Consider the following 27,830-nt stretch of genomic DNA (forward strand, 5'->3'; position numbering starts at 1 on the left):
AAATAATTGAACATGCAAATCGGGGTGAAACTAATTATTGAAAGACATAAGTGAGTTTTACGTCGCACCCAGCAATGTTACAGCTATATGGCGGTGTTGAAAGACATTACCTATGCACCTAAGATACATAATTGACTGATACCGTTAATTCATTCAATTATACAAATTTCAAGAAGGAAATATAGACACAAAATTTAGACAAGCAATATATTTGAAAGGGCATGATTGAAACGCGGTTTACGAATGGTAGTCGTTCTAGTCAATGTGTTCCTTCCGAAATAAGAAATATTTTCGAAAAAAAGCTCTTTTATTTGTCTGAATAGTTCTTCGAAATAATTGTATGTACAGTAATAAAACATAATATCAGTCATTAAACTGGTTATCACAGGAAAGTATTGCGTTTCAAATATTTTGCGTGATGTACTATAGTACTATATTGCAAAACTCACCTAAAAAACAAATAACTTGATAAAGTTCACTGGGACGGGATAATCTCATTATAATCTGTTTACAAGTTATTCGACTTTTGACTTATGTTTGTATGCTTTAAGGAAAATATTTGACACAAAAATCATCGATTTGTATGAGCAATATAGGAATACCAGCAACATCACCGTGATGAAGATCAGTACGTCAACACACATGAATTGATACCATGCAAGGTCAAGGCCAGCTGACCGGAAGTAGCTGCCGCCATATTTAATCACGTGATTTATCCAGTACGCTGCTTCCTGTCGTGGCGTAAGAGTTTTGTCTTTAAATATCATCGAAGCTTTGACAACGTTTTCCTTGTATATTGGGGAGTCTATCGCAGTTGTTATTGCTTGTGCAAGTTCTTCAGCAGAATGTTTGTGAAAATCCATAGCAATTCCATACTTCTTCCACGCCATTCGTCTACTATTGTAATGTTGTTCAGCATAAACAGGCATCCCGATCATAGGAACACCATGATATATACTTTCATACTGACTATATGCACCGCAATGAGTAATGAACAGTTTTGTTTTGGGTTGGCCCAAAAGGTCATTTTGAGGTATCCAGTCAGACACAAGAAATTTATTTCCAATCGATGAGTTAATACTTGATCTCCAAACGAAAGAGTATTTTGTTAACGTGAAGGCACGTACAAGTTTATCCTCAAACTGCTTCGGTAACGCTTTTACACTCCCACCAAACGACACAACAACAACACCAGTTTTGGCATTTTCGTAAAAGGCCTTGAAGCGTCCTTGTAACGGTTTAGAATCGTGAACAGACAGTCCACCAACAAACTTAGTATTGGGCATCGATGATCTTGGAAAATCTAACACTATGTCTTGTTCAACCAACCACAACTCTGCCTTGCTCACCAAGTTAGTCAGAGAAATGTACGGTTTCTCCGAGGCATAGAGAGAAACCATTGAGTCGGACATGAGAGGGTTGGCTACCATCAGTAGAACGTGTTGCAGCGTGCTGACAACCCGGTCCTTAAAACCCATAGTATCGGATGCGCCAAGTCCTATTATAGGAGAAAAGGATGGATATGTAGGAGCTCCTGTTCTCCAGGAGTCGTAAAATGGCCCAATGAAACAAAAAGGGATATCAAGTTTGTAGGCAATGATTGCATATGGCATACCAACGGTCCCGTCCACTAGCACCAGATCGAAGTTATGGCTCTTGATAATATCCAGCAACTTAGCATCTCGTAATACAAGCTTGTTCATTAGGTTTGCGCCTTCAAACATATCGAGTGGAGGATTAGTGGGATCGATGTATTTCAGAGCTATGTTGACAAAATGAAAGATTCCGGTCGTGATACTTGTGAAGTTATCAGGATCCAGGTAATAATCCACAGCTGGTTTGACATAGTGCTTGTCCGGGTCCATGTCTCCAAGGCTATCATACTTGATGAAGTTGAAACTAGGATCGTTGAGAATCCCACGGGATGCTAACACATCCGGGTATGCAATCCAAAGGTCATGGCCGAAATTCTTTAGGTCATCTCTGAGCCATGTGACTGTCTGGATGTGGCTGTAGAGAGGGAACGGAAGGTACAGAATCTTTGCACAATTTGTCATGGAGAACTCACAGAGAAAAAGTACTTTCAAAATGGTCGTGATTGTCGTTCGGCTCGCCATAGCAAACTGGAAAAGGAAAAATATATTTAGAACGGTTAACAAAGTTTTGCAACAAACATCAAAATGTGTAACCATTATCGATCGAGAATGTACTGAACCATGCAATGGACATATTGAAGCAAAACAATAAAGTTATTGAGTGGTCACGATACAATATTTCTAAACAATGATATTTTGGTTGGAAGGCACCACTTTATAACTGGAGGCCAAGACATTATTATGAGGACCACGAAACAAAATCCAGAGGCCACGTCATAATGTCTGAAAACTACGATATGCTATTCAAAGGTAATATATGAATATCTGTCGGCCACGACTTTATGACTACCAGAGGGAAGCTGACGTTCAAGGACAAATTGTAGAAGCAGTTCAGAGAAGTCAATGTACGACAGGCCAGGTCAAGACTATGATAAAGATGAATTAGCCTTTGCTAGCGACTTAAATAAATTCTACACCAGATTTGACATTGCCGATTGTTCATCAGAACGTTCCCAAATGAAAGAAGCTCTACAGGACGATTGTAAGGACAGTGACGTGTTGCAGTCTTTCCTAAGGATTAACACACACAAGACAGCGGTACAAGATAGTCTGGATGGCACAATGCATGAGGAGTCTTCTCAACAGCACTGTTATATTTTTATGTCAATTTATCAGCTATCTATTGACAATCCAAATGGTTATAAGAAAGGTATGATACCTTATTGTTATCAACTTCTTTATCATATTATGATACGACGTTTCGGTGTAGATTCTTATACCTTTCTCAAGCAAGAGTGTTTGACAACGGCATAAGAATCTTTACCGAAACGTAGCATCATAATATACTAATAAAGAAGTTGTTATCCATAAAGTATCATACCTTTCTTATTATTCATGAACTTCTAAAATGTCAATCAAACATAATCAAAATGATTCCATCACGATGGAAAATCTGTATCATTCCTATTGAAAAGAAACCTAAACGAGCTGTTCTTACTGACTTTCCATTTACTTCCTTTGCTATAAAGCGCCTCGAGCGTGTTATTCTAAAGTTTCTACAGCAGTCAACGTCACATCGGTTGCATCCTTTCCAGTTTGCATCAGTGTGGTCATGGTGTAGAAGACGCGACCATACAACGTCTACACAATATACATAATTAATTATTTCGATACAGCCCCACATACTAATACAGAAACTCCCCATTAAGCTGGTCAACAGTAATACCATTGGATGGATTAAGTCGCACACAGCACGTATGTGTAAACAGTATGTGGTCATCAAACGGTTAACAATACAGGAGTTCCTCAAGGTAGTGTTATATCACCGGTATTATTCACGTTACATATCAACGACCGTGTCTGTGACTCCACTGGCTGTTATACAGTTACATTTGCGGGTGACGCAGCACTAATGGGACTAAGAAGCAACTCAGAGGAACAGTATCGGCTTGAGATTAAGAAGGGCAAAAATAACTATCTGACTACAAAATGTATAAAAAGAAAACATGGAGATGGTTATATACTTTAAGACTGGGAAACCAGTTATGCAACCTGTGTATAATGAACCTCTAGATATGGTCGATGGATACAAAGTTCCCATCCCGCAACCTTTCGTAAGAGCAACAGATCCCTAACGTCTTTTAGTCCGTGATAATTCTGGTGTCCCCCGCCGTGATATTGCTAGAATATTGCTAAAAACGGCGTAAAGCCATACTCACTCACTCACTCATCCCTGGTTACGTTTTGAAAAGATTTCTAACAGATTTGTCTTTTTAGTATCAGCAGGTAATAATTGTCTTCTGCTTGGTACAAACATGTGGCTATTTATCTTAAAGGTATTGTGCATTTTGTGTTAATGTGTATTTACAATGTGTATTTTACCAATCTAATTTATGTGTTGCTAAGTGGGTTATACAAGGCAAATATCTCTTGAGAAACCTTGAACTTACAAAGTGAAATTCATTGATCGATCAACTGCTTTAGAATTACTTTTAGATATAGAAACTAAAAATGAGCTGAAGAAATACAATTTTGTTTTTATCTATCTTTTCTAAATATTTTTCTTTTCTTATAAGCATCGGAATCTCTGTACTTCTACGCAGCAGTCGTAATTCCCACTTATCTTACTGGAGATTCCGGTCCATCGATCACTTGATTGTCTGGTTTGTTTACAGGCCACCGTCGCAAGGCCGGATTACTGCAGTGCAAACAACACTTCCATTTTTAGACAAATGTGTGAACAGCGGGTGCCACCGACAGGGCAGGACATGCGTACTCATTTTTACGAACACCTGGTGTCATCACTGATTTTCAGTGATTCATTCATATCATTTTCACAGCTTTTATTCCCTTTACACCAAACAGAATATGTTTCTGAGGATAGTCAAGTCTGGGTATTTGTTTGCTGTGGTTACTATTGTATTTACAGTACATTAGATCGTCATGACAATCCACTGTATAGTAACAAGAGAAAATCGGGTGTTCTTTAACTTGATATGTCAAATTAACTATAGTAGTATGAAAGGGACGGTTATTTTTTAACTTCTTTGGATAGTATATCGAGTTGTTTAACACTGTAATCCACCTTATTAATGTACAGTCAAGATTGTTGATTGGCATGTGCATAATTATTAACCCTTGGTCCCGTCTGTCCTGTATTTCAGGGCAGCGGGGTAGCCTTGTGGTTAAAGCGTTCGCTCGTCACGCCGAATACCCGGGTTTGATTCCTCTCATGGGTACAATGTGTGACGCCATTTTTGGCGTCCCCAGCTGTAATATTGCCAAAAGCGCCGAAAAATTAAACTCACTCTCACTGTCATTTAATGCAAATGATGAAACCAAACCAGATAGTGTGGGATGTGTACATCCTGTAAATGACGGTATGATCCCTTGTCAGTACTTCCTGGGTTTGCTTGCACTACGTTCCGCCATCACCTGGTAATGGTATTGACATTGGGTATTCTCGGATTAGTCCTTGTTGATGATAACATGTTCTTAGTACCTAATCAATACTCCATCAACATTGACCAATGTAATGAAAACAACCACATCACCATCCACCGTGTAGAAGCTCAGTCTCATCACAAAGCGTTAGTAGTGCTGGCTGTAAGTCATTTATACATTTCCCATTTGTTGGATCAAAACTTTATGTTATGAACGACAGTCCCCGCTAATGTATACTACTAAAAGATAAGAACCACCTGTATGCTGTCACATTCCTCTAATTAATATGTCATGTCCTGCGGAAAATAGAGATATAGTGATATGAAGGAATGAGATTCTCCTTGAGTTATTTTGAGTAGCATAAGAACTTATTCATCCGAGCTTTGAATTGATTATCACGTTTTACTATATGTATATAATACTTAAGTCAAGACCTCCTACAGATGGAACTAAATTGTAAAATTCGCTGTACACCATGGCTTGACGAACGTCATCGTTTTTAATCAGAGCTACAGAATTGAACGTCTTGGTGACGCACTTCATTGCCCGAAATATTCCTTTCTTTCTTTGTGCCACAAGTTCCCGTGTTCCTTAGGTGAACAATTGACATGCCTTTGCATGTGTTTGTGTCGGATGCTACAGTCACCTTTTCGCTAAAACACGGTGCCATCCCTAATGCCTTTTGATTCATATGCACGTGTGTTTAGTACAATCAGAATCATATAGTGGACTCTGCAGATTTCTTGTGTCTATGGAAAGGATTTTGTTGGTTTGATTGAAGAAATTGAGAGTTTCCTGTCCCAATGTTTGTGTTGTATTCAGCACAGTGGAAAGGCAATGAGACATTGTGTATTGCACCGGACGTTTTCTGTATTAGAATGAGTGAGTGAGTGAGTGCAATATTCAGCTATATTGCGGCGGTCTGTAAATAATCGAGTCTGTACCAAACAATTATGTATTTTCGTCCAGCATCAGTGAGTGAGTGAGCAGCTTTTAGCAATATTCCAGCAATATCACGGCGGGGGACACCAGAAATGGGCTTCACACATTGTACCCATGTGGGGAATAGAACCCGGGCCTTCGGCGTGACGAGCGAACCCTTTAACCACAAGGCTACCCCATCGCCCCTTGTCCACCATCAAACATGGAGGCATATTGTCTCTTGCCCTGTCTTTTCCATTCGTTGAGTCAGTCAGTCTTAAGTTTGATTAAAGACATTTTATTCCCTGAAACAATTAATTATAGGATTAACGGGAATTTGAAATGGAAACGTCTGTATAATGAAAGCAAACAGCTGTATGCTAAAGTATTGTACTTTTATGGGTTTTAGCTGGAACAGAAGAGCTCTTGGGGAAAACTTTGGCTGGTTAAATATAATTCAAATAAAACAGAAGCTATCATTTTTACCCTTAGAAAACAAAGTGATAACATAACTTTATACTTTTATGAATGTGAAATTAGTAATGTAAACGAACATAAACACTTAGGTCTAACGTTTTCGGCAGATGGGAAATGGAATAAGCATATTGACCAAATATACTGAGTCAAAAAAGAAACTTCACAAAATGTGATTTGAAAAATAATGAATAATTTTTCTCTGATGTTACATCTATGTTTCCGAAATGGGATCCCTATCTTTCGACTCTAGAAAAACGTTAGCAAAACCCACTCAAACCCATCCATTCGTCGTGCAAATGACGTTAGTGTCAAATCAGGTTTTGCACGTGCAGTCGATCACGTGATTTCGCATCGAAGTTTTCTTCATATGCACGTGTTTGCATTGGCCTCAAGAATTGAAAAAACACTTTTAAACCACAGTTCTAACGGTACTTGAAATGCCACGATTGTCAAATGTGCAACGTGAACGTGCCGTTGGCATGTTGCAAGCGGGAAGATCAGTTATTGACGTTGCAAGAGCAATGGGATGCAGCCGTCGTACTGTGTATGACTTGCGAGGTCGTCTACAACAAACTGGCACCACTTCTGATCGCCCAAGGTCGGGTCGTCCACGTGTGACGTCACGAGCAGAAGACCGTCAAATCGTCCTACGTCACCTACGTGACAGATTTCTGCCGGCTACACGAACCAGGGCTGAGATGTTTAGAGGTCGACTGTCCTCACAGACCATTCGAAATCGGTTGCGGGCTGCCAATCTCCATTCTCGACGTCCATATCGTGGGCCAATATTGACGCCGTTTCATCAACGTCAACGTCTGCTGTGGGCCCAACGTCACCTACGATGGACCCAGAGAGATTGGAATCGAGTCGTCTTTAGCGATGAATCAAGGTTTACCCTCAGATTCGCGGACGGCAGGCATAGAGTCTGGAGACGACATCGTGAACGGTATGCCCAATGTTGTGTACAGGAAGTCGACAGATTCGGGGGCGGAAGTTGCATGGTGTGGGGTGCTTTCTGTGGGAACAACCGTTCCCGACTTCTGGTCATCCGGTGAAACCTCACAGCTGCTGCTTACCGCGACCAGGTGCTCACCCCTGAACTCGTTCCTTTCATGGCGGCTCATGGCCCAGGTCTACAGTTCCAGCATGATAATGCTCGGCCGCATACCGCGATGTTGACACGAAATTTCCTTCAAAACGCTGGAATCAACGTCATGGACTGGCCATCGAGGTCCCCTGACCTTAATCCAATAGAGCACGTTTGGGATGCACTTGGGAGAAGGCTTCGTGGTCTTAGGAACCAACCTCAGAATTTGCAGGAACTTGGCGCTGCCTTGCAAGAGCAATGGCGCAGAATCCCCAACCACGTGTTCACAAGCATCAGGCAGTCGATGAGGAGACGGTGTTTGGCGTCGTGAATGCGCGGGGCGGCCATACACGATATTGAACTGAGAAATTTCGCATTTTTATTCTTGTGACTTGACATTCTGTATACCCATGTTTTGGAACGGCGGTGTAGCCTAATGGAACTGATTATGGCACTGTCAGTGTATCGAGTACATCACACAGATCTCAGCAATGAAATAATAACAATTTAACCATCTTACCATCTCTTGTTCTTTTATAGTGCCCTGAAGAAAGAATGTGAAGTTTCTTTTTTTGACTCAGTATATAGTAATATCAAGCTCTAAGATGATAAACTCTATGCGTAAATTAAAATTCTTACTAAGCAGGCAAATGTTGAATAAGATTTATGGTATGGTCACAGACCACATTTTGAATATGCCTGCCAGGTTTGGGATGGGTGTAATTCTGAACAGTCATTGAGACTAGAACAACTGCAACTGGAAGCAGCCCGTATTGTCACTGGTTTGCCAAAATATACACCACTTAAATATCTCTACTTTGAAACTGGGTGTGAAAAATTATCAGTACGTAGGGAAAGAAGAAAGTTAATTTTATATCATAAAATGAAATGTGGTAATGCACCTTCTTATCTGATTAATTTACTTCCCCAGACTGTTCGTGACTCTACAACTTATGACCTTAGAAAGACCATCATATAGGCTTAAACACTCAAGTCAATATTTTATCCCATCAACGACAGTATTATGGAATAATATCCCATTAGAAAAGTGAATGTTACCATCAACAGAGACGTTTAAATCATATTTGAAGAAACCTATTGTCATGGTACCAGCATATTTTTCTACAGGTATCCGCAAACAAACTCATACTCATTTAAGATATCATGTAAGTGAATTGAATTACATTCTATTTAATGTTGGCATTAGCTCAGATTCAAAATGTGAATGTGGGAATTTACGAGAAAATGTTTGTCACTTCATGTTTCAGTGTTCTCTATATAACGAACACAGAACGAAAATGTTTAACCTTTTAAAATTACAAGTACATGATGATGCTTTAAATTTAGATTTATTATTAAATGGCAGCAAGAACTTATGATATACTCAAAATCATGCAATATTTGAAGCAGTTCAGCATTACATATCAAATAGCAAGCGTTTTTCTTGAATGCTGTAAATAATTTCATATGTCTTAATAACTATCTCTGTACATAGGTCTCTACCATTTCTGTATGTATGTATTTCTGTTATGTATGTTGTTGTATATCTATCATGTTGTAAATACTCGGGAGATGGTTACCTAAGTTGGATAACTTGTTCCTCATCCCTTTCTTCACTGAATACAATATGTTTAAATCAAATCAAATCAGCAGAAGAGTAACTTAGTTTCTTCTCACAGATCCTGAACCACACTATTTACCTACTGTCTATCCGTCCCTGCAATTCTAAAGCCCTAAGTGAAGCAAGTCTAGATTTCCTCAGGTTCAGGTTCTGAATTTCCCATATCACTGGGGCTCCTTTTCAATTTAAATGAGTTTGTTTGCAACTATTAAAATTATATATATTTAGAGACTAAGGGTTAGTCTAATGAGTAACTGTGAAGAGATGTATTTATGAAAGGCCTCAACGGCAAAAATATTTTTCTGAATTTTACCCTTTACAATCTAGAATATGTTTAAAAGTAAACTAATGCTAAGCCGAAGGTAGCCTACACGCACCAGTGCTGATGCTTACGTTCAAAATATAGACATATGGATGAGCTGACCAATTAAATCTCACACTTTCATATGGCTCCAGGCGGAACATTTGTGCCTATCGATGTCGCTGCTGGCTGATCTAGATTGATGAAACCATAAAAACTGGCGATAATCATCCACGCTGTTGACTTTGTGACAACACTTGTCTGTTATCTTGGACTTTTAGAAAACCGGCGCTCTATTTTTAGTTCCCTTGGATGTTTTTGTATGCATGCGCTGGTGTGTATATTTGTTTCCTTTCTTTCAAGGCTAAATAAAGAAAAGTATTTTGATTTGTTTTAGATCATTCGTATTGCAATCGTCTTATTACGAAAACAAATTCTCTATAATAATGTAAAGCATCTAAAGTACAACCCTGTACTTTATAGATGCTGATAAGTTATCATGGATATACTGGTTTTTCATATGCATGGATCTCCCAAGATTGTGGACTGACTGACTGACTGAGTTTGGTTTTACGCCGCTTTTAGCAATATTCCAGCAACATCACGGCGGGGGTCACCAGAAAATGGGCTTCACACATTGTACCCATGTGGGGATTCGAACCCGGGTCTTCGGCGTGACGAGCCAACGCTTTAACCACTAGGCTACCCCACCGCCCCAAGATTGTGGAGATATAGCATGTTTTTGCAATGTTTCAAACAATGTATCAAATATGGCAGAGTAAATTAATCATCATTTCTACATAATTATTGTGCTTGCAAGAATGTTCTTGAACCAGAGCTGTACATTTTGAAACTTACTCCGAACAGAGGCCTACTACGTACTCTGTGTAAATTTAGCTACAAGAGCCATAAACTTAATGTTCAGCAAAAAATCGATGTGATAAAAATGTAAATACAGAATTACTGAAGTGTACAAAATGTAATTAAAATGTCATCCAAGATGAATTTCACTTTTTATTGGTTTGTCCATAATATGATGAAAGCAGAAAAGTATAGGTACTAAAAAAGTATTTTTATAACTATCCCACACATGAAACTTTTAATTTGTTAATGTCTTTGCAAAATTTAGAATTCTTTTTTAAACGAAATCTACTAATTATATTATATGTAAAGAATCACTTCGATGTCCATGCGTACTGAAATTATGTATACATGTATTAACTTTTGTACTTTAGCCACGAGGCCTTGAATACGAGTACACTTCTTTTCTACATGCGGATGCACTGGCCGAAAAACAAATAAGCCGCATTTGAACGGATACTTGTACTTTGATATTTTTATATAGTCATTATCATAATGGTATCATGGTAGTTGGCAATAAACAGGTTTATACCATCTAAAAAGTACTTGTATATGAAAACCGATTTTAATAATGTTCATGACCTATATTTTAATTATTAAATCAAGATATGACACATTTGCCAGTGCTTCTTCCACAGTGGCACGCAAATCACATGCCATGAGAAACATCTGCATTTCGCGTACAATCACTTAGCCGAAGAACTGAAATTCATACGCGATAATACAACGCTACAAAAGCTCTTTTAACTTTAACATCAACAATGCATTTTAATATAAAAAAATGGAGAACACTTATAATATGGAATTATAATGAATGAACAGCGCTATATCCAATTTGGACAGGTTGTTCTAAATAGTATCTGCGTTTGAGTGAGTGAGTGAGTATGGTTTAACGCCGCTTTTGGCAATATTCCAGCAATATCCCGGTGGGGGACACCAGAAATGTTCTTCACACATTGTACCAGGGTGGGGAATCTCAGGCGTGACAAGCGAACGCTTTAACCACTAGGCAGCCCCACCGCCCCGCGCCCCGATTCATTAAGACTCTTAATGAAAAGACAATTAATTGACAAAGCTGGCCAGTTAAAATAAAGGCATTAAGTAAATTATCTATGTTAACGTACAAAAAAATGAAATAACAATTGACAATGCCTAATGTTATCAATGCCGCTGCTTACCCGATGGTACTTGCGCCGATACCAGGTAGGTGTTATGCTGCAGCCTATTGTCTTTCTGTTGTCGTTACGTTAGACAGAGCGTGCATCCTACTAGCTCCTCCTACCTGTTGTTTGGCACTGGTATTGCGGTGAACTTGTCTTATGACAATGTCAATGCGTAATAGTTCTTGTCCAAGGTCACAACGCGTGTTGTTGAGCTGACTATTTTTATGCTTGTTTCCCTGCAGTCAGCAGTTTTAAATTCATGTCATTTATGCATTTGCGTCATTGAATCCTGAGATGAACCGGTGGTTGATATAATGAGCAACAACTGTCGGTGTACAAGGATAAAGAATACCAAACAATAGTGATAGTTTTAATCGTCTCTCCATTTAGCATTTCTTACTGGATGGCATATTTATCCTGAAATACCCGCGAAGGTTCTTCACCAAGAAAGCATATGAATTCGAAAAGAGGAAATTGAATTTAAGTAAAGAAGATTGAATTGGATGAAAAAGGCGTTGGGTTGGGTTTAAGGACGCATTGAACAGTAACCCAGTTATATCACGGTCAGCTGGAGGGAGGAAACCCTGGGGAAACTTGGGTGAACCGGGATTCAAACTCACTTTCATAGGCATTGGACGGTGCCTTAGACGACAAGGACACCCCCAAACCCTCGTGTGACCAATTCAGGCTGTCAATCAAAACTAGCGCATGCGTCAATGTCAACCAATCAAGAGGCTGGGCGCGCTTTGCGGATTTGTCAGACTTACTTCCGGGGTCAAATGATGCCTCTGACGCGATATGTGCCATTCTCACACGTTAGATCCATTTAAATTACGTATTGGTAGGATTTGATGCACACCATTACAAAAAAACCCATACGGTCGGAACATAAGTGTTTGCGGCGGCATGCGGTAGGCCTCACGATCAGTACATTTACTCAGCTGCATATTAGTAGATGGCAAAGAATGGCAAGTTAAGATTTAATAATTGTTATGAACAAGGAACTAAGGACAATACCTGCAACAACAAAATCGTATTCGGTTAAGATTTTGTGCCACTGTCAGCCACTGAGTTAGCAGGTGATTGCTGAAAATGAAACAGTCGAGAGAGACATGACAATGTCAACCAATATGACAGTGATATGATGCCGGTTAGTCAGACCGAAATAGCAGCACAATGTAAATCGGAGGACATTCTGGTAGCTGTTGTTGCCTTTTTCTCTTGGATAATTTTCTCACAGAGATTTGAATATTTTATAAGATTCAAAATCAGACGGATTGAATTCCCAATAGGCCCATGTATTTATATTGCAAAGTATTCGATTTTTCATGTATGTATGTATGTATGTATGTATGTATGTATGTATGTATGTATGTATGTATGTATGTATGTATGTATGTATGTATGTATGTATGTATGTATGTATGTATGTATGTATGTATGTATGTATGTATGTATGTATGTATGTATGTATGTATGTATGTATGTATGTATGTATGTATGTATGTGTGTAGTCAATGTCAACAATGTTCACAAAATCTTTCAGTTTAATTCGTATGAGTGCTTACAAAACCATGCTTGTATTGAATAACCGGCCTGTGACTGGAAGAATCCTGGCATATTGTAAGAAAGCCTAAACTTTTGGCTGAAGAATAGTGAATTACTTCAATATTTAACTGTGTGAAGTATATTTCTAAACTTCGAGAAAAATATCTGTTTGTAAATTTTGTTATAAGATAAGTTATTCACTTATAGGGGTGGCATTTTGGTGTAAATTTTAGTGAATAACTACTCTTAAAAATATATATGCCATTTTAATTGATTCGCTGGAAAGCAAGACACTTTTTTAAAGAACCCAGTTGTCCTTTAGTAAACGTGGAAGAGTAATAGTAGAAATAATAGTCGAATCAAGTTATTAATAATTATTCCTGTTTAGTATTGAGGTAGTATCAGATAAAAATGAGCAGAAGCTAGTGTTTGTTGATGGTGGTGCTGTTTAACATATTGTTCACGATTTGGTGATGACTGTTTTGAAAATGAGCTTCATATTTACTTGCATAGTGGTTTGTAAGAGGCAGAAGTCTTCAGGACCTTTTCATGTGGGGGTTTGTCATGACCTTAAACAAATAAATGAATAACTTAATATATTTGGGGCGACAATCGATAAGCATCTTAGAAAATGAACTATTTAGAACAGCCTGTCTTTATGGGATATGGCCCTGCATATGAATTTCAAACGCAGGTGAGGTGGTGAGGTAGCCTAGTGGTTAAAGCGTTCACTCATCACGCCGAAAACATGGGTTCGATTCCTCACTTGGGTACAATGTGGGAAGCCGATTTCTGCCCCCGCCGTGATATTGCTGGACTATTGCTAAAAGCGGCGTAAAACTAAACTCACTTACTCACTGAAACGCAGGTTCTTTTTACAACAACCTGTTAGTATGGGATATAGCAATGTTTACGAATTTCAAACAACCTGTCAATATGGGATATGCATTACTTCAAGAAGTTCACTGCCCTGACACGTCACGCGTGACACAGCCGTGTGGATTTGGTTTGTCACGCGTGTGATACCCGTGACACACTCATTTCAGAAGGAATGAATGACCGACAGTAAACAATATTAAACTGAAATTGGAGGCATCACAAGGTCGGTAACTATTTCCATTCTCTGACTGTTAATACTTAAACACACTATTACATGTACTTGCACTTCGTAGGTGTGCTTTGGAGGAAAATATGAATGCTGTTGTGATCAATCAGATCCATCTTTTTCATATATATTTATATTTTTCGTCTACGTGATCTTTTGTAGTGATGTTACCCGGGAAAATGCTACTGTCCTTCGAAAGTTTTGTATGATTTCCTATGAACGCCTGTATGAAAATTTCCGGTTATTATGTTGGGCAGGGAATTTAATTGGGCACTAATTACTTTATGATTGCGTCGGCATCTTTGTTTAATAATCACGCCTTCACAGGTCATGTCTAGTACATATTTTTCCTGATTTCTTTCAAGACGATCACAGATTTTGATATGGAAGATCTATGTGAAAAATTCCGGTAATTGTGCGTATAATGTTAGGCGGGGAATTGTTTTAATTGGGCACTAATTACTTTATGATTGCGTCGGCCACTGAGTTTAACAATCACGCCTTCACATGTCATGTCTTGTTATATTTCTGCAATTGTTTTCAAACCTATCACGGAATCATTCTACACTGACTCGGTATCAACCTCCCAGGTAGAATATTCGAACTAGCGGTGTGACTTCTTTCCATTAGCGGGAAAGGATTACGTGCAGACTGCGAGTGAGTCTCGTGGTAGCCTTGTGGCTAAAGCGTTCACTCGTTACGAAGACCCTGGTTCGATTCCCCACATGGGTACAGTGTGTGAAGCCCATTTCTGGTGGTCCCCCTCCGTGCTATTGCTGGAATATTGTTAAAAGCTGCGCAAAACCATACTCACTCACTCACTCTTGTGTATACATGTTAGACAGTGTGAAGTGGTATCTATATAGTAAATATGAAACAAACGACGCGGTTTCACTTATCTCTCTCAGGTGAGTAAATCAAAGGCAGGAAATTATATAGTTGTTAATTACAGAAATACACACGCACACGCACACGCACACGCACTGCATAAAAGAACCTGTCAATGGAGAAAATCTAATGTTTACCAAAACGTACTACATATTATGCAATATGTTAGTAGGGGGAAAACACGTTTATTTATTGCAAGCACACATTCTATATAACAGGACACCCTCTCAGTAAGGGATAAAACCCAGGGCCTAGATTTTCGAAGCTCTCTTAGCGCTAAGATAGTCGTAAGTTAATGTTAATGTATGGCACTTACGACTATCTTAGCGCTAAGAGAGCATCGGAAATCTAGGCTCAGGTTATCAATTCCACGCACGTAAACAGCAACCCGCAGTGGAGGATAACGCCCATTTGTTATCACATATACCATATTTTCTATACAGGACGCCCTCTCGGCTGGGGCATGTTTATCAATTCCACACATAGGTACCATGTACATTTAAAGCAACTGGACAGTAAAGGGTAAAACACTGTTTATCATTTTTATCATACTTACCTGATAAAAGCAACTGTCAATAAGGGATTTAACCATTTTTTATCAATGTTATGCACAGGTACCATATGTAAACAACTTGTCAATAAGGTATAAAGACTGTGTATCAATTTATGGTATAAACACCGTTTATCAAATTTACGCATACGTGTCATATAAAAACAACGTGTCAATAAGGGATAAACATTCTTTATTAATTTTACCCACATATATTGGTGCCATATAAAACAATGTTATTATATGATGTTAATGGCTTTAGATCATAATAAAGTTAATTGGGCGTCGAAGTGTCGAGATCTGCTGTACAGTTTGGGTTTTGTTTGGGAACAGCAATCTGTTATTTCTCCTACATCGTTTGTATCTGAATTTGTGAGTCGACTTAAATGTATTCATGAACAGAATCGGTATAGTTCACTTCAAAATGGCAGCAAATCTATGTTTCATTCTTACTTCAAAATTTCATTGTCCAGGGAATTGTATTTAAATGATATTAACATTAAAAAGTTTAGAGTAGCACTCGCTCAGTTTAGATGTTTTTCACATCAGTTACGTATAGAAACTGGAAGGTATTATAATATAGATAGAAATGAAAGATTATGTTTACAGTGCGATGAAGGTTATATTGAGGATGAATACCATCTTCTCCTCGTGTTTTCCAAATTCCAACAGCTCCGCTTGAACCATTTACCTAAACCTATTGTATCAATCCAAGTAAAGCCAAATTAAAACTCCTCATGTCATCATCAGATTGTAACCTTATAAATAACTTAGCTAGCTTTATCTACCATGCAATGTATCTAAGATGTTAAAATTATAAATTTATACTGTACACACCATGTTTTGCCATGTACAATACAAGTTATGTAGTTATGGGCCGATGGCCTACACTTCTGTAATAAAAGAATTGAATAAAACAACTTCTCAACAAGGGATCAAACACTGTTTGTCAATTTTACGCACAGGTACCATATGAAAACACTGGCGAATGGGGAGTAAACACTGTTTATCAATTGTACGCACAGGTACCATATAAAAACACTGGCGAATGGGGAATAAACACTGTTTATCAATTTTACCCACATGTACCATATAAGTCGCCTAGGGGACAGAGAGCAGAGTGGAAATATAGCGTTATCGATATATCAGCTTATATATAATGTCCTAAAATGACCCATGACCAATCGGAACACCCTGGAATAACACCATAATGAATATGAAACTATATCTACTGCACCGCACCAATCTCATATTATAGGATTTCAGAAGCACAAACAAATCCTTAAATCAACCGCAGGTTTTTACATCTGCCCATGGTCATCTGTCCCACAAATAACGTTTGTCCTGAAACATAATCCGGATGATATAGTGATGTGATGACCACACGATAACAATGTACCTGGTCACCCTGACATTTGGACTCCTTCCAGTCAAACAACATATCAAGGCTAGTACAGCTCAAAAACCTGACTCAGCAGTTCAGATTTTATATCATGTGTCAACGTTAGTGTATGCTTAACAGCAAAAGAAACGCAATTCACGGTTTTGTTTGTGAAATGCACAAAATAATGATGTTTTGATAAGATAACCGTATAATATAAAGACTCTTTATATCGGAGCGGTGGGGTATTCTAGTTGTTACACCGAAGACCCGGGGTTCGATTCCCCACATGGGTACAATGTGTGAAGCCCAATTCTGGTGTCCCCGCCGTGATATTGGTGGAATATTGCTAAAAGCGGTGTAAAACCAAACTCACTGTTTAGGACATCTATTTTGAGCATGACGTGGAACGTATACGTATATCGTTTTGTCTCGTTTGACAGAAAATCTCGTTCGATTAACTGAACTCAAGTTAGGCGTTACCATGGGGATGCTTGAGGTCGGATCAACGTCAACTAGGGTGATGTCATGTGTCTACCAACACCAAAATGGTCGCAAGGCATCAGCCCATAGTTGGTGTCCAGGACCGGCCTTTTGTTCTGGACGACCGGGTATCCCTACAGCGAGGACCGTCACAACAGGGGGACTGACAGCGACAAGCTGAAGCCATTCAAGGTCAAGGTCAACGCCATTCCGTGTCAGCCCATACAGTTTGTCTTCGGCAAGGAGTAGCGGAAATCAGATGTCGTCGTCCATACTTCGGGTACATTCTAACCCAACGTCACCCCCGACACAGTGGGCCCAACAGCAAGAGCGGTTGCTACGTCAACAGTGGCAACAAGTTGTCTTCTCAGACGAATGAAAGTTTAGCCGCTCTCACGCCAATGGCCGCCTGAGAGTGTGAGACGACACAAGGAGCATTACGCTAACTGCTGCTTCTTACATCCGAACCGTTGATGAAGGAGAAGCCTCGCTCTCTCTCTCTCTCTCTCTCTCTCTCACACACGCACGCACGCGCGCTGCTAGTGTTTGTGCGTCTGTGCGTGCGTGTATATATAGGGAGCTGGGGGATTCAGGTATCGTCACGGTGACCGATGTCGTTTAAGATTTTTATACAGTTAACAGGACCCCTGGCTCAGCCTCAGTTACCAGTCTTTCTGTATGTCTCCATACACGCAGCCTATGGACCAATTCAGAGTGAATAACATTCCTGTTGGCCTGACCGTCTTTCGAACCGGGCATGGCACCAATTGAGCAGGTCACACACACACACTTCAAGAACTAGAACTGGAAGTCTGTTTGAAATGGAGAGGGATTGTTCAAGCCTTCTGCCGATATCTCCTGCCTGTATGGCAGCTAACGAAGGCCACACATGCTCACAGTTTTCCAGAAACGTATGAGACATTTTTTCTGCTTGTGGGTACCCCGCCTTCGGGGCCATTCCATAAAATGGAGAATTTCCTCAAACAATCAACGTTCCTTTGTTATATTTTCTTGGCATTATAAACATATCGTTTATGGTCCTTTCATGTATATCTTGCGTGTATTGCGCGGTTTAGTACATGCTACAATGGGCCCTCCAGGTTTCTCTTGAATCGAGATTAGAAAGTTCCAAAAGTTCTTTGTGAGTGAGTGAGTGAGTTTAGCTTTACGCCGCTTATAGCAATATTCCAGCAATATCACGGCGGGGAACACCAGAAATGGGCTTCACACATTGTACCCATGTGGGGAATCGGCGTGACAAGCGAATTTTTGTAGCGGTCTATCTTTTAATTCGGGGCGGTGGGGTAGCCTAATGGTTAAAGCGTTCGCTCGTCACGCCGAAGACCCGGGTTCGATTTCCCACATGGGTACAATTTGTGAAGCCCATTTCCGGTGTCACCCGTCGTGATATTGCTGGAATATTGCTAAAAACGGCGTAAAACCATACTCAGTCAGTCAGTTAGTCTTTTAATTCGTTTCATTATTCAACAATGTTATTATCAATTCCGTCGGCATTTTCATATTTTTGGCTTTTCCGTGAAACAATAGGTCGTGAGAGTTTACTCCCATGGCATCGTGACCTGACGGGTAATTGCTCATGATATCCTCCACTGGTTTGCCTGGTTTGACACACCGTGATATCTCTAGAATCGTCCACATTCCACCTGACATACAATCACCATTGATGGTAACTACCTCAAAAAATGATCCACCACTCTTAAGATAAATTAAAATATTTGTAACAATAACGCCAGCAATTTAAAATTTTAACTTGTACTTACATCCCCAGCACGACACCACCAGAAAATACCTTGACAGAGAACGAGACAGCTTGCACGTCTACTTTTAGACGGTATAGGTAACACTGTGTATACAACTCGAAATGTGACCGACTTTTCAACAAAAGTCGGTGAGACTATGTTTATAGTACGTCGCAACGCGTATCACAGATTACACAATAGCAGTGAAATAGGCTATGCGCCGGCAACGTGGTTAGATGTACGTGTATATTCGTCGCCCACCATAACGTCCTGGCTTGGACGCGCTCAACATTGTGTATTACCAAAACATACATTTACATTACGTGAATGTCAAATCGTAGGCGCGAACAATGCGTGGGCAACCGACATTAAGTACGTCTCTCCCGGTTTAGAATGCATGAATCAAGTATTTGATCGGCTACGTACTTACAATTTATATTCATGTATGCATGACACGTTTTATGGATAGCAATTTATTTTTATTATTTATACAACGTTTCAGAGCTAATTCTTCTTCCTTTATCAGGTGATAGAGCAAGAATTAGCTCTGAAGCGTCGTATAAATAATAAAAAGAAGTTGTTATCCATACAAATATACCATGCATTCATGTTCGTCCAACCTTAAATGTCTTTCAAGAACCTTATGCATGTACATTATCCAAAGAATTAATCCAAAAAAATAAAATATATTTCTTTGACACTTTGACTATTCACAGCACGGCGGGATGATTTCGTTGACATGGGTTTGCACAACAAATGTTACTGCTAACTATAACATTGAGAGCTGGTCTTGATTAGCAATAGCTTCTGTTGCCAGGGTGAGTCTATTGGGATAGGGGACAGCGTAGCAGCTCGTACAGGTCTGAGTGAGTGAATGAATGTAGTTCCAGCTACGTTTACCAATATTCCAGAAAACTCAGTGCGGGGGATCCCTGAAAGAGGCTTCACACAGACTTCTGGATTCGAACCCGGCCTTTGTCTCTTCGAGCGAACGCTTCACGATTGTCCCCGTAGATGTATGTGCATGCGGTATAACAAAACTAACCCTTATAACAAAACGAATGGAAATTACGGTTTATAAGGGCATATGAGGTGTCACGTGGTTTTTGTGAGCAAGGGTTGTGTAGAGTTGTGTACCTTAGACTTGGAAGGATCTGTTTATGGTAATTTCGAATTTTCGATTTACCCAGACGGGGAGCAGTACATGTTTTCAGCATGAAGTTGAACGTTGGAAGTGTGTTTTAGTATTTTTCTATATCATTATTTAGAGAGTCAGGATAGGTATCCGGTCACAGCTTCAGCAAAAACGCATTTCATTTTATTCTGCGAAAGATGTAATACAAACAAGAATTACACCTGAGGACAAATTGTGGTTTTTTTCAAAGAGATTAACCCTCACTAGAATAACAAGTAGTAGGTCAGTACATATGCGTGGGGTTCGGGTGACCAAGTCGTCTAAGGCGCCGCAATTAGCTGTGCTGAGTTGCGTCCCTTGAGCATGCCAGATACCTTTGGTCATTACTTGGATTATGTTTTAAGGTTTGGCATTACTATACCCGTGTTCGTGGTGAACGTCTCAGACCTGCATCACTCCGGTCTGTCCTTCCGCAGACAAGTAGACAAGCGGTGATTTAACTGGGATATTGTTTAAAGCAGCGTTAATCTCACTCACTCACTCAGTCGGAGCGGTAGGGTAGTCGCGGTACCTTGTGGTTGAAGGTTCGATTCCCCGCATGGGCACAATGTGTGAAGCCCATTTCTGGTGTCACCCAGATATTGCTGGAATATTGCTAAGAGCGGCGTAAAACTAAACTCACTCACTCACCCATTCGCTCACACTTCTGTGTGTATGTATGCTCTATCCACAAGGCTTAAACACTCTCTCCCAACACATCATTGGAATCTGTTTGGACGGATAATCGAGATTAATACATATTTTATGTGCCTATTTGAATACATAACATGTCATAAGATCCACAATCAATGCAACAATGCTGACGATACAACAACATGTCAAAATGAAATATCGATACTGTATCGATTTACTGATCAGTGATATCGTGCAAACGTTTACAACACTTAGTCTCAAGCATCTTTAGAATATGTGTCCAGATAAACAACGTACGGTATTTATGCAATAAGTTTGAAGTGAGGTCATGAAATGAAGGGGTTTTTAGCATATAGACTTACTACGTCAAGGCCAGAAAAAAACACATTCTCGATTATCCGTCTAAAGAGACGATGATTCCAGGTGTTCGCGAAAACAGGAGCGCATCATCCTAATTTTCGCATGGCCAACACATGCAGAGGCAAGTCAATTGTTCATCCGAAAAAATACACAGGACCATATGGTACGAAACAGAGTGAAGAACACACTAGACATCATTGTGATGACCCGTCAAATTTGGAAAAAGTCATCAACGTGTCTATCATAAAAGCAAAATGAAAACTTAAAGGTCACATGCAACGTAAAACACAGCTTTGCAGATTCTGATACCTTTCGGTATGGACGTACCGAAACAAATCATCAAAAATGCAAATTCAAGTTATAAAGTTGAAAAAAAACGCGATGAAAAAAACCGTGCGAAATCGGAGTTCAAACGATTCACTAATTTTCCCCCGAAAATTTCGGGGGAAAACGGGTTTCAACAGCTGGGCTGCGCTCATAGCATGTGCGCAGTGAAATAGGTTCGCGCAACTTGGAATTAAGCGGGCTGTCTGGTGAATACTCGGTGAAGGCTTTGGTGTGAGCTATTTTCATAATGTTTTGTTGATATCTCACAGGCGCGAGCTTTTTTATATGTTATGACAGTAAATAAACTGTTTATATAATTTCATTTGTGTATTTCACCACACGTTCTTCTTACCGAGTCACTATCTCAGTTCGATACTTAAAAGCAATGTCATTATTTAGCGTTGACAGAATTTCTAACTGTGATATAGATATGTCGTTGTCACAGACAAAATTCAATGTCTTGTTTTATTGACACCTGTGTGTCTGCCTGCCTGTCTGCTAATGACAATATTCAATACACAACTGCGATCACTGACCACATGCAATTTGAACTTAACACCAATCAGACTGTACACCATAAACAAAACGCATTGATTTATGGCCCGAGTTCGGTCTCTGTCACATTATGTAATTACACAGACAGGTAGGTGTGATACTTGAACACATGACATGTTTTGATGTCTGTTGATTGCAAAATGTTATACACAAAAAAATGAGCTTGTATTTACAAAACCCAACATCTCTATATATACACACACAATGAGCCGTGAAGGCGGCATCTGCAAATGAACCAGCCATTACACTTGAGTGCACACCCACCCGTTCTGACTGGGTTCGGTATCCCGGCTGCTTCGTTTCGAGGGAGGTAAACCCAAGTACAAAATATTGCACTTTTGATTTGCGATTATACGCTTATAATTTTGTTTATTTGTTTTTTCATAATCAGCAATGTATATTATATGTCATGAAGAAGTGATAATTGTGTTTTAATTATGTTTGATTTTTTTGGTTGCATGTGACCTTTAACTTTGGCTTCCAATGGTGAAACCATGATAGAATCCATTCTTGAAATCTAAATTCCCATATTAAATCAGGAGCTGAGTACTAGTACTATACAACGTACTATTGCGGGAACAAAGGTTGAAAACGACTGGCACGAATCTTGGAGCACTGACAAATACTCGAGATCCACGAGCAAACACTGCGAAACCTCAGCCATTCAGCAGATTGTCCGATTTCATATCACTGGGAGGTTCATGCAAACTATCCTAGGGTGCCCCCAAACCCTCTATGTACTTTATCAACATACTTATAAGCTCGACATGATAAGTATATATGTTGACATGAATCGACACAAAAGTAGTGAATACCCATTGGGCGCCAGTATTTGCCTGTGCTCTAACCACGTTTATTCATGTATATTATTACATGAATATATTCAATATATTATCCCAAGTCCATGGTGTGATGTTATTGAACTAAGTATCATATTCAGGGTGAAATTTGGATTCAAACCTCTAGTCGTTTCTTTGAGTACGTTGAGGGCGTTTCATTGTTATGCGTAACGACCAGTGTAATTGATGTACGTCATAGCAGATGTCGTAGTTTAACATAACGACTAATGTCACATATGTACGTAACGACTAGTGTCATACGTACACGTACCAGTTATCGTAAACGTTATACGTAGCGACCAGTGTCACAGTTATACTTAACGACCAGTGTCAAAGTTATACTTAACGACCAGTGTCAAAGTTATACTTAACGACCAGTGTCATAGTTATACTTAACGACCAGTGTCAAAGTTATACTTCACGACCAGTGTCAAAGGTATACTTAACGACCAGTGTCACAGTTATACTTAACGACCAGTGTCAAAGTTATACTTAACGACCAGTGTCAAAGTTATACTTAACGACCAGTGTCATAGTTATACTTAACGACCAGTGTCAAAGTTATACTTAACGACCAGTGTCAAAGGTATACTTAACGACCAGTGTCAAAGGTATTCTTAACGACCAGTGTCAAAGTAATACGTAAGGACCAGTGTCATACTTATACGTAGCGGCTGGTGTCAAAGTGGGGCGTTTTCCTCGAAAACATGATACTGTATTGAATTGGGTTTGCCAAATCGTATGCTTATGAGTCCGTGCACACAACCTTCTGGTTATCAATCCCTGCACACATTAAACCTCCGGCTATCAATCCGTGCACACATCAAACCTTCTGGCTATCAATCCGTGCACACATCAAACCTTCTGGCTGTCAATCCGTGCACACATCAAACCTTCTGGTTATCAATCCCTGCACACATCAAACCTTCTGGCTATCAATCCGTGCACACATCAAACCTTCTGGCTATCAATCCGTGCACACATCAAACCTTCTGGCTGTCAATCCGTGCACACATCAAACCTTCTGGTTATCAATCCGTGCACACATCAAGCCTTCTGGCTATGAATCCGTGTACACATCAAGCCTTCTGGCTATCAATCCCTGCACACATCAAACCTTCTGGCTATCAATCCCTGCACACATCAAACCTTCTGGCTATCAATCCGTGCACACATCAAACCTTCTGGTTATCAATCCGTGTACACGTCATACCTTCTGGCTATCAATCCCTGCACACATCAAACCTTCTGGCTATCAATCCCTGCACCCATCAAACCTTCTGGCTATCAATCCCTGCACACATCAAACCTTCTGGCTATCAATCCGTGCACACATCAAACCTTCTGGCTATCAATCCCTGCACACATCAAACCTTCTGGCTATCAATCCGTGCACGCATCGCGTCAGCCAGCTATCAATCCGTGGGCACTTGGCATACTAAACAAAAGTTATACTTAACGACCTCCATCATAGTTATTCACCACGGCTGGTGTCGTAGTTAAACATAACGAATGGTGTTATAGTTACAGATAGAGATTTATGTCATATACACATAACGATTAGTGCCATTGTTATATATAACGACTAGTGGCATAGTTGTACTCGTTGTGATCATTTGACCAGCATGCGAGATTCGTGATGAGTCGTGTCCTACGGACTAAGAACAGCCCAGAAGAACGAACTGACCACTGACCAGTGTATCCTTGGTTATGGGGTGTAAAGCGCCTTGCGATCGATGATGAAACGCGTTGATTAATTGTGACACGTAACATGACCTACAATAATCCATTCGACATGGTTTCCACTTAAGGAGACATGTTCCTTCAAGGCATCCAACGGTAAAAAAAAATGATAAAATACATGATGTACATGCAGTAAGCATCTCTCACGAGAGAGTTGAGATGTTCTTGCCCCGGTGGGTGTTTCAGCACTCTGGGCTCCAAGGCTTCATCAGAAAAGCTCCAGAATTTATGTAGCCTTGAAGTGAGTGAGTTTAGTTTTACGCCGCACTCAGCAATATTCCAGCTATATGGCAGCGGTCTGTAACTAATCGAGTCTGGACCAGACAATCCAGTGATCAACAGCATGAGCATCGATCAATTGGGAACCGATGGCATGTGTCAACCAAGTCAGCGAGCCTGACCACCCGATCCCGTTAGTTGCCTCTTACGACAAGCATAGTCGTGGCAAGCATGGGTTGCTGAAGACCTATTCTACCCCGGATCTTCACGGGCATGTTCCCTTGAAGCTGACCCAGATGACGTTGTTGTGGGATTTAGACCCATAGATGAATGTTGGTTTTAGATACCAAACAACACTCAAAGCAGTGGAACCATCTAACGTCTCCTCCTCCGAAAGATACAGAGTCTGTTAGATCTGTTGACAATGAGCTGGTTGCGGTTTTCTGGGATTGCAAAGGAATCCCACTGCCAGAAACTACCATTTCACAAACAACTAGCATAACCACACTTGTTTGTGATTCATAAACATGTGTTCATGGTTTTGTCGGAGCGTACAATGGAATTGGACAAGTTCGTGTGATTCAGACTTCAGAAGCTATCAGAATAAGGTCAACCGGAAAACCGTGTAGTGGGGTGAAAAGGTAAAGAATGAAACGTGTTCTATCTACTGGGTTCTTATCATATTCAGTGATGAATGCAAGGTATGTGTGGGCATTGACAGCCGTGTCAAAGTTTGGAGAAAGGTTGCCGAAGAATATAGCTGGGTGCCTGCATCTGCCCGCCATCACGCTAAAATTTTGAACTGATGACTGACTGACTGACTGACTAAGTTTGGCTTTACGCCGCTTTTAGCAATATTCCGGCAACATCACGGCGGGGGGACACCAGAAATGGGCTTCACACATAGTACTCATGTGGGGATTTGAACCCGGGTCTTCGGCGTGACGAGCCAACGCTTTAACCACTAGGCTACCCCACCGCCCCTTTGAATGATGATTTGCGGATGCTTTAAAGTTGTCTACACAGTGAGTCGTGTCGAGGGTGAGATCACTGCACTTAAGTGAGTGAGTGAGTGAGTTTAGTTTTACGCCGCACTCAGCAATATTCCAGCTATATGGCGGCGGTCTGTAAATAATCGAGTCTGGGACCAGACAATCCAGTGATCAACAGCATGAGCATCGATCTGCGCAATTGGGAACCGATGACATGTGTCAACCAAGTCAGCGAAACTGACCACCCGATCCCGTTAGTCGCCTCTTACGACAAGATAGTCGCCTTTTTATGGCAAGCACATGGGTTGCTGAAGACCTATTCTACCCCGGATCTTCACGGGTCTGCACTTAAGTACATGGACATATTTAGTGACACTATGTGGACAGTTATTGTCCGTCATGTTAAAAACAATGGACCATATCTTCTAGGACGACAATGCACGTGTACATCGGACCTTTACCTGCAGAAATGCTCTAAAAAGTCTTACCTAGCCTGACTAGTCTCCAGACTTGAATATTGATGTGTAGTGGAAAAACCAAAAAGAAGTCCAGAAGAAAAAACACAGGATAAATAGTTTCGCAGGCTTGGGACATGAAATCCAACTTTTCTGTCTATCGAATGCATTCGCCCCCTCTACAACAGCTTCCCGAGCATCTACTACGACTAATCACACCTGAAGGTCATGTTATCAGGTACTGGGGTTGATGATTGTTTTATACATATATATTAAATTGATTTTTAAAAACTTAGCAAGCGAATCGCACTTTGACGGCCGCCATGTTGATTTTCCGAATACTTATATTGGAATTATGGTTAGGGCTCAGTTCATTTACCTGTATCTGTTATAAAAAAATGTCACGATAGTAAAGTTAAACTGACTGACATACTTATCAAGACTTCGTGGAATGAGATGAGTGTTTGTCAGATCGATTCATATTCAAGACAAACCACGTACCTCAGTTGACACCAATACAAAATCAACGTTTGGAAATAAACTGTAAATATCTTACCTCAGTTTGCGATATCTCTCAACGCCTTACGTAACCACAGCTTGCTTAACCATGCAGACGGCTGTATTCGGGTGTGCTGTTTTTGTATTCCATGAACGCAGAAATCGATAACATGTCCTTGAGGCAGACTGAGGTGAGGTGAGGTGAAATTGGGTTAAACGTCGTGCTTGAGAATATTTCGCTCATATGACGACGTGCATGCGTGTGTATGTGTATGTGCGGCTGCTTGTACTAGCCCAGACTTAAGCTGGTTTTATAGTGCTAGCCCACTGAGATACCATGCCGCAGTGTAGCATGAATACCCCACTCAGACACATTATACTGACTCCGAGCCGACCAGTCCCTGTTGTACCCATTAATGCCGAACGCCAGGCAGGGACCAACAAATACCATATTTTAACGTCTTTTGGTATGACGCGGTCGGGGATCGAACCCGCTCTCCGGGCGGACGCTCTAACCACTACACCATGGAGGCGGTCTGAGGCAGACTGACCTCAACGTGGACTGTCGCATGTGAAAGTGAATTAAACGTTTAACCAATGGAGTTAGTGTTTTCACCAAGACATGTTAATGAAGGCGAAAACAACAGTTCCAGAAAGGTTCAAACAGATCAAGTATCAGTCATTGATTACCATTCTTGGCTCGTAGCCTTGCTGTGCATAACATGTTTATATGTTGCTTAAGAACTTAAGTTTTACACTAAGAATCATAAACATTAACAAAAACAATATGAATTAACAGTATTGTGAATAAACATGGCGTACACGACTT

The 27,830-nt window shown here is 40.2% G+C and overlaps 1 protein-coding gene across 2 annotated transcripts; it reads right to left on the reverse strand.

The window, feature by feature from the left end:
• Positions 1-288: 288 nt before the first annotated feature.
• LOC124272475 (UDP-glucuronosyltransferase 2B17-like) lies at positions 289-27,130 on the reverse strand. 2 transcript variants are annotated; one of them, XM_046707655.1, is made up of 2 exons: positions 27,060-27,130; positions 289-2,123 (listed from the first exon to the last, which is right to left on the reverse strand). In XM_046707655.1, exon 2 carries the CDS (start codon positions 2,115-2,117, stop codon positions 516-518), a length of 1,602 nt encoding a protein of 533 aa, XP_046563611.1. In that variant the 5' UTR covers positions 2,118-2,123; positions 27,060-27,130; the 3' UTR covers positions 289-515. The 2 variants fall into 2 exon arrangements, with proteins under 2 accessions (XP_046563611.1, XP_046563612.1); XM_046707656.1 differs by lacking the exon at positions 27,060-27,130 and adding an exon at positions 12,488-12,521.
• Positions 27,131-27,830: the final 700 nt, after the last annotated feature.

The sequence above is a fragment of the Haliotis rubra genome, unplaced genomic scaffold, assembly GCF_003918875.1.
Source record: "Haliotis rubra isolate DU_JTF1 unplaced genomic scaffold, ASM391887v1 Scf17, whole genome shotgun sequence".
In the NCBI taxonomy this organism is placed as follows: domain Eukaryota; kingdom Metazoa; phylum Mollusca; class Gastropoda; order Lepetellida; family Haliotidae; genus Haliotis; species Haliotis rubra.

Excerpts from the sequence above, each read along its gene's own strand:
- LOC124272475 (XM_046707655.1), bottom strand. The coding sequence starts at position 2,117 with ATGGCGAGCCGAACGACAATCACGACCATTTTGAAAGTACTTTTTCTC.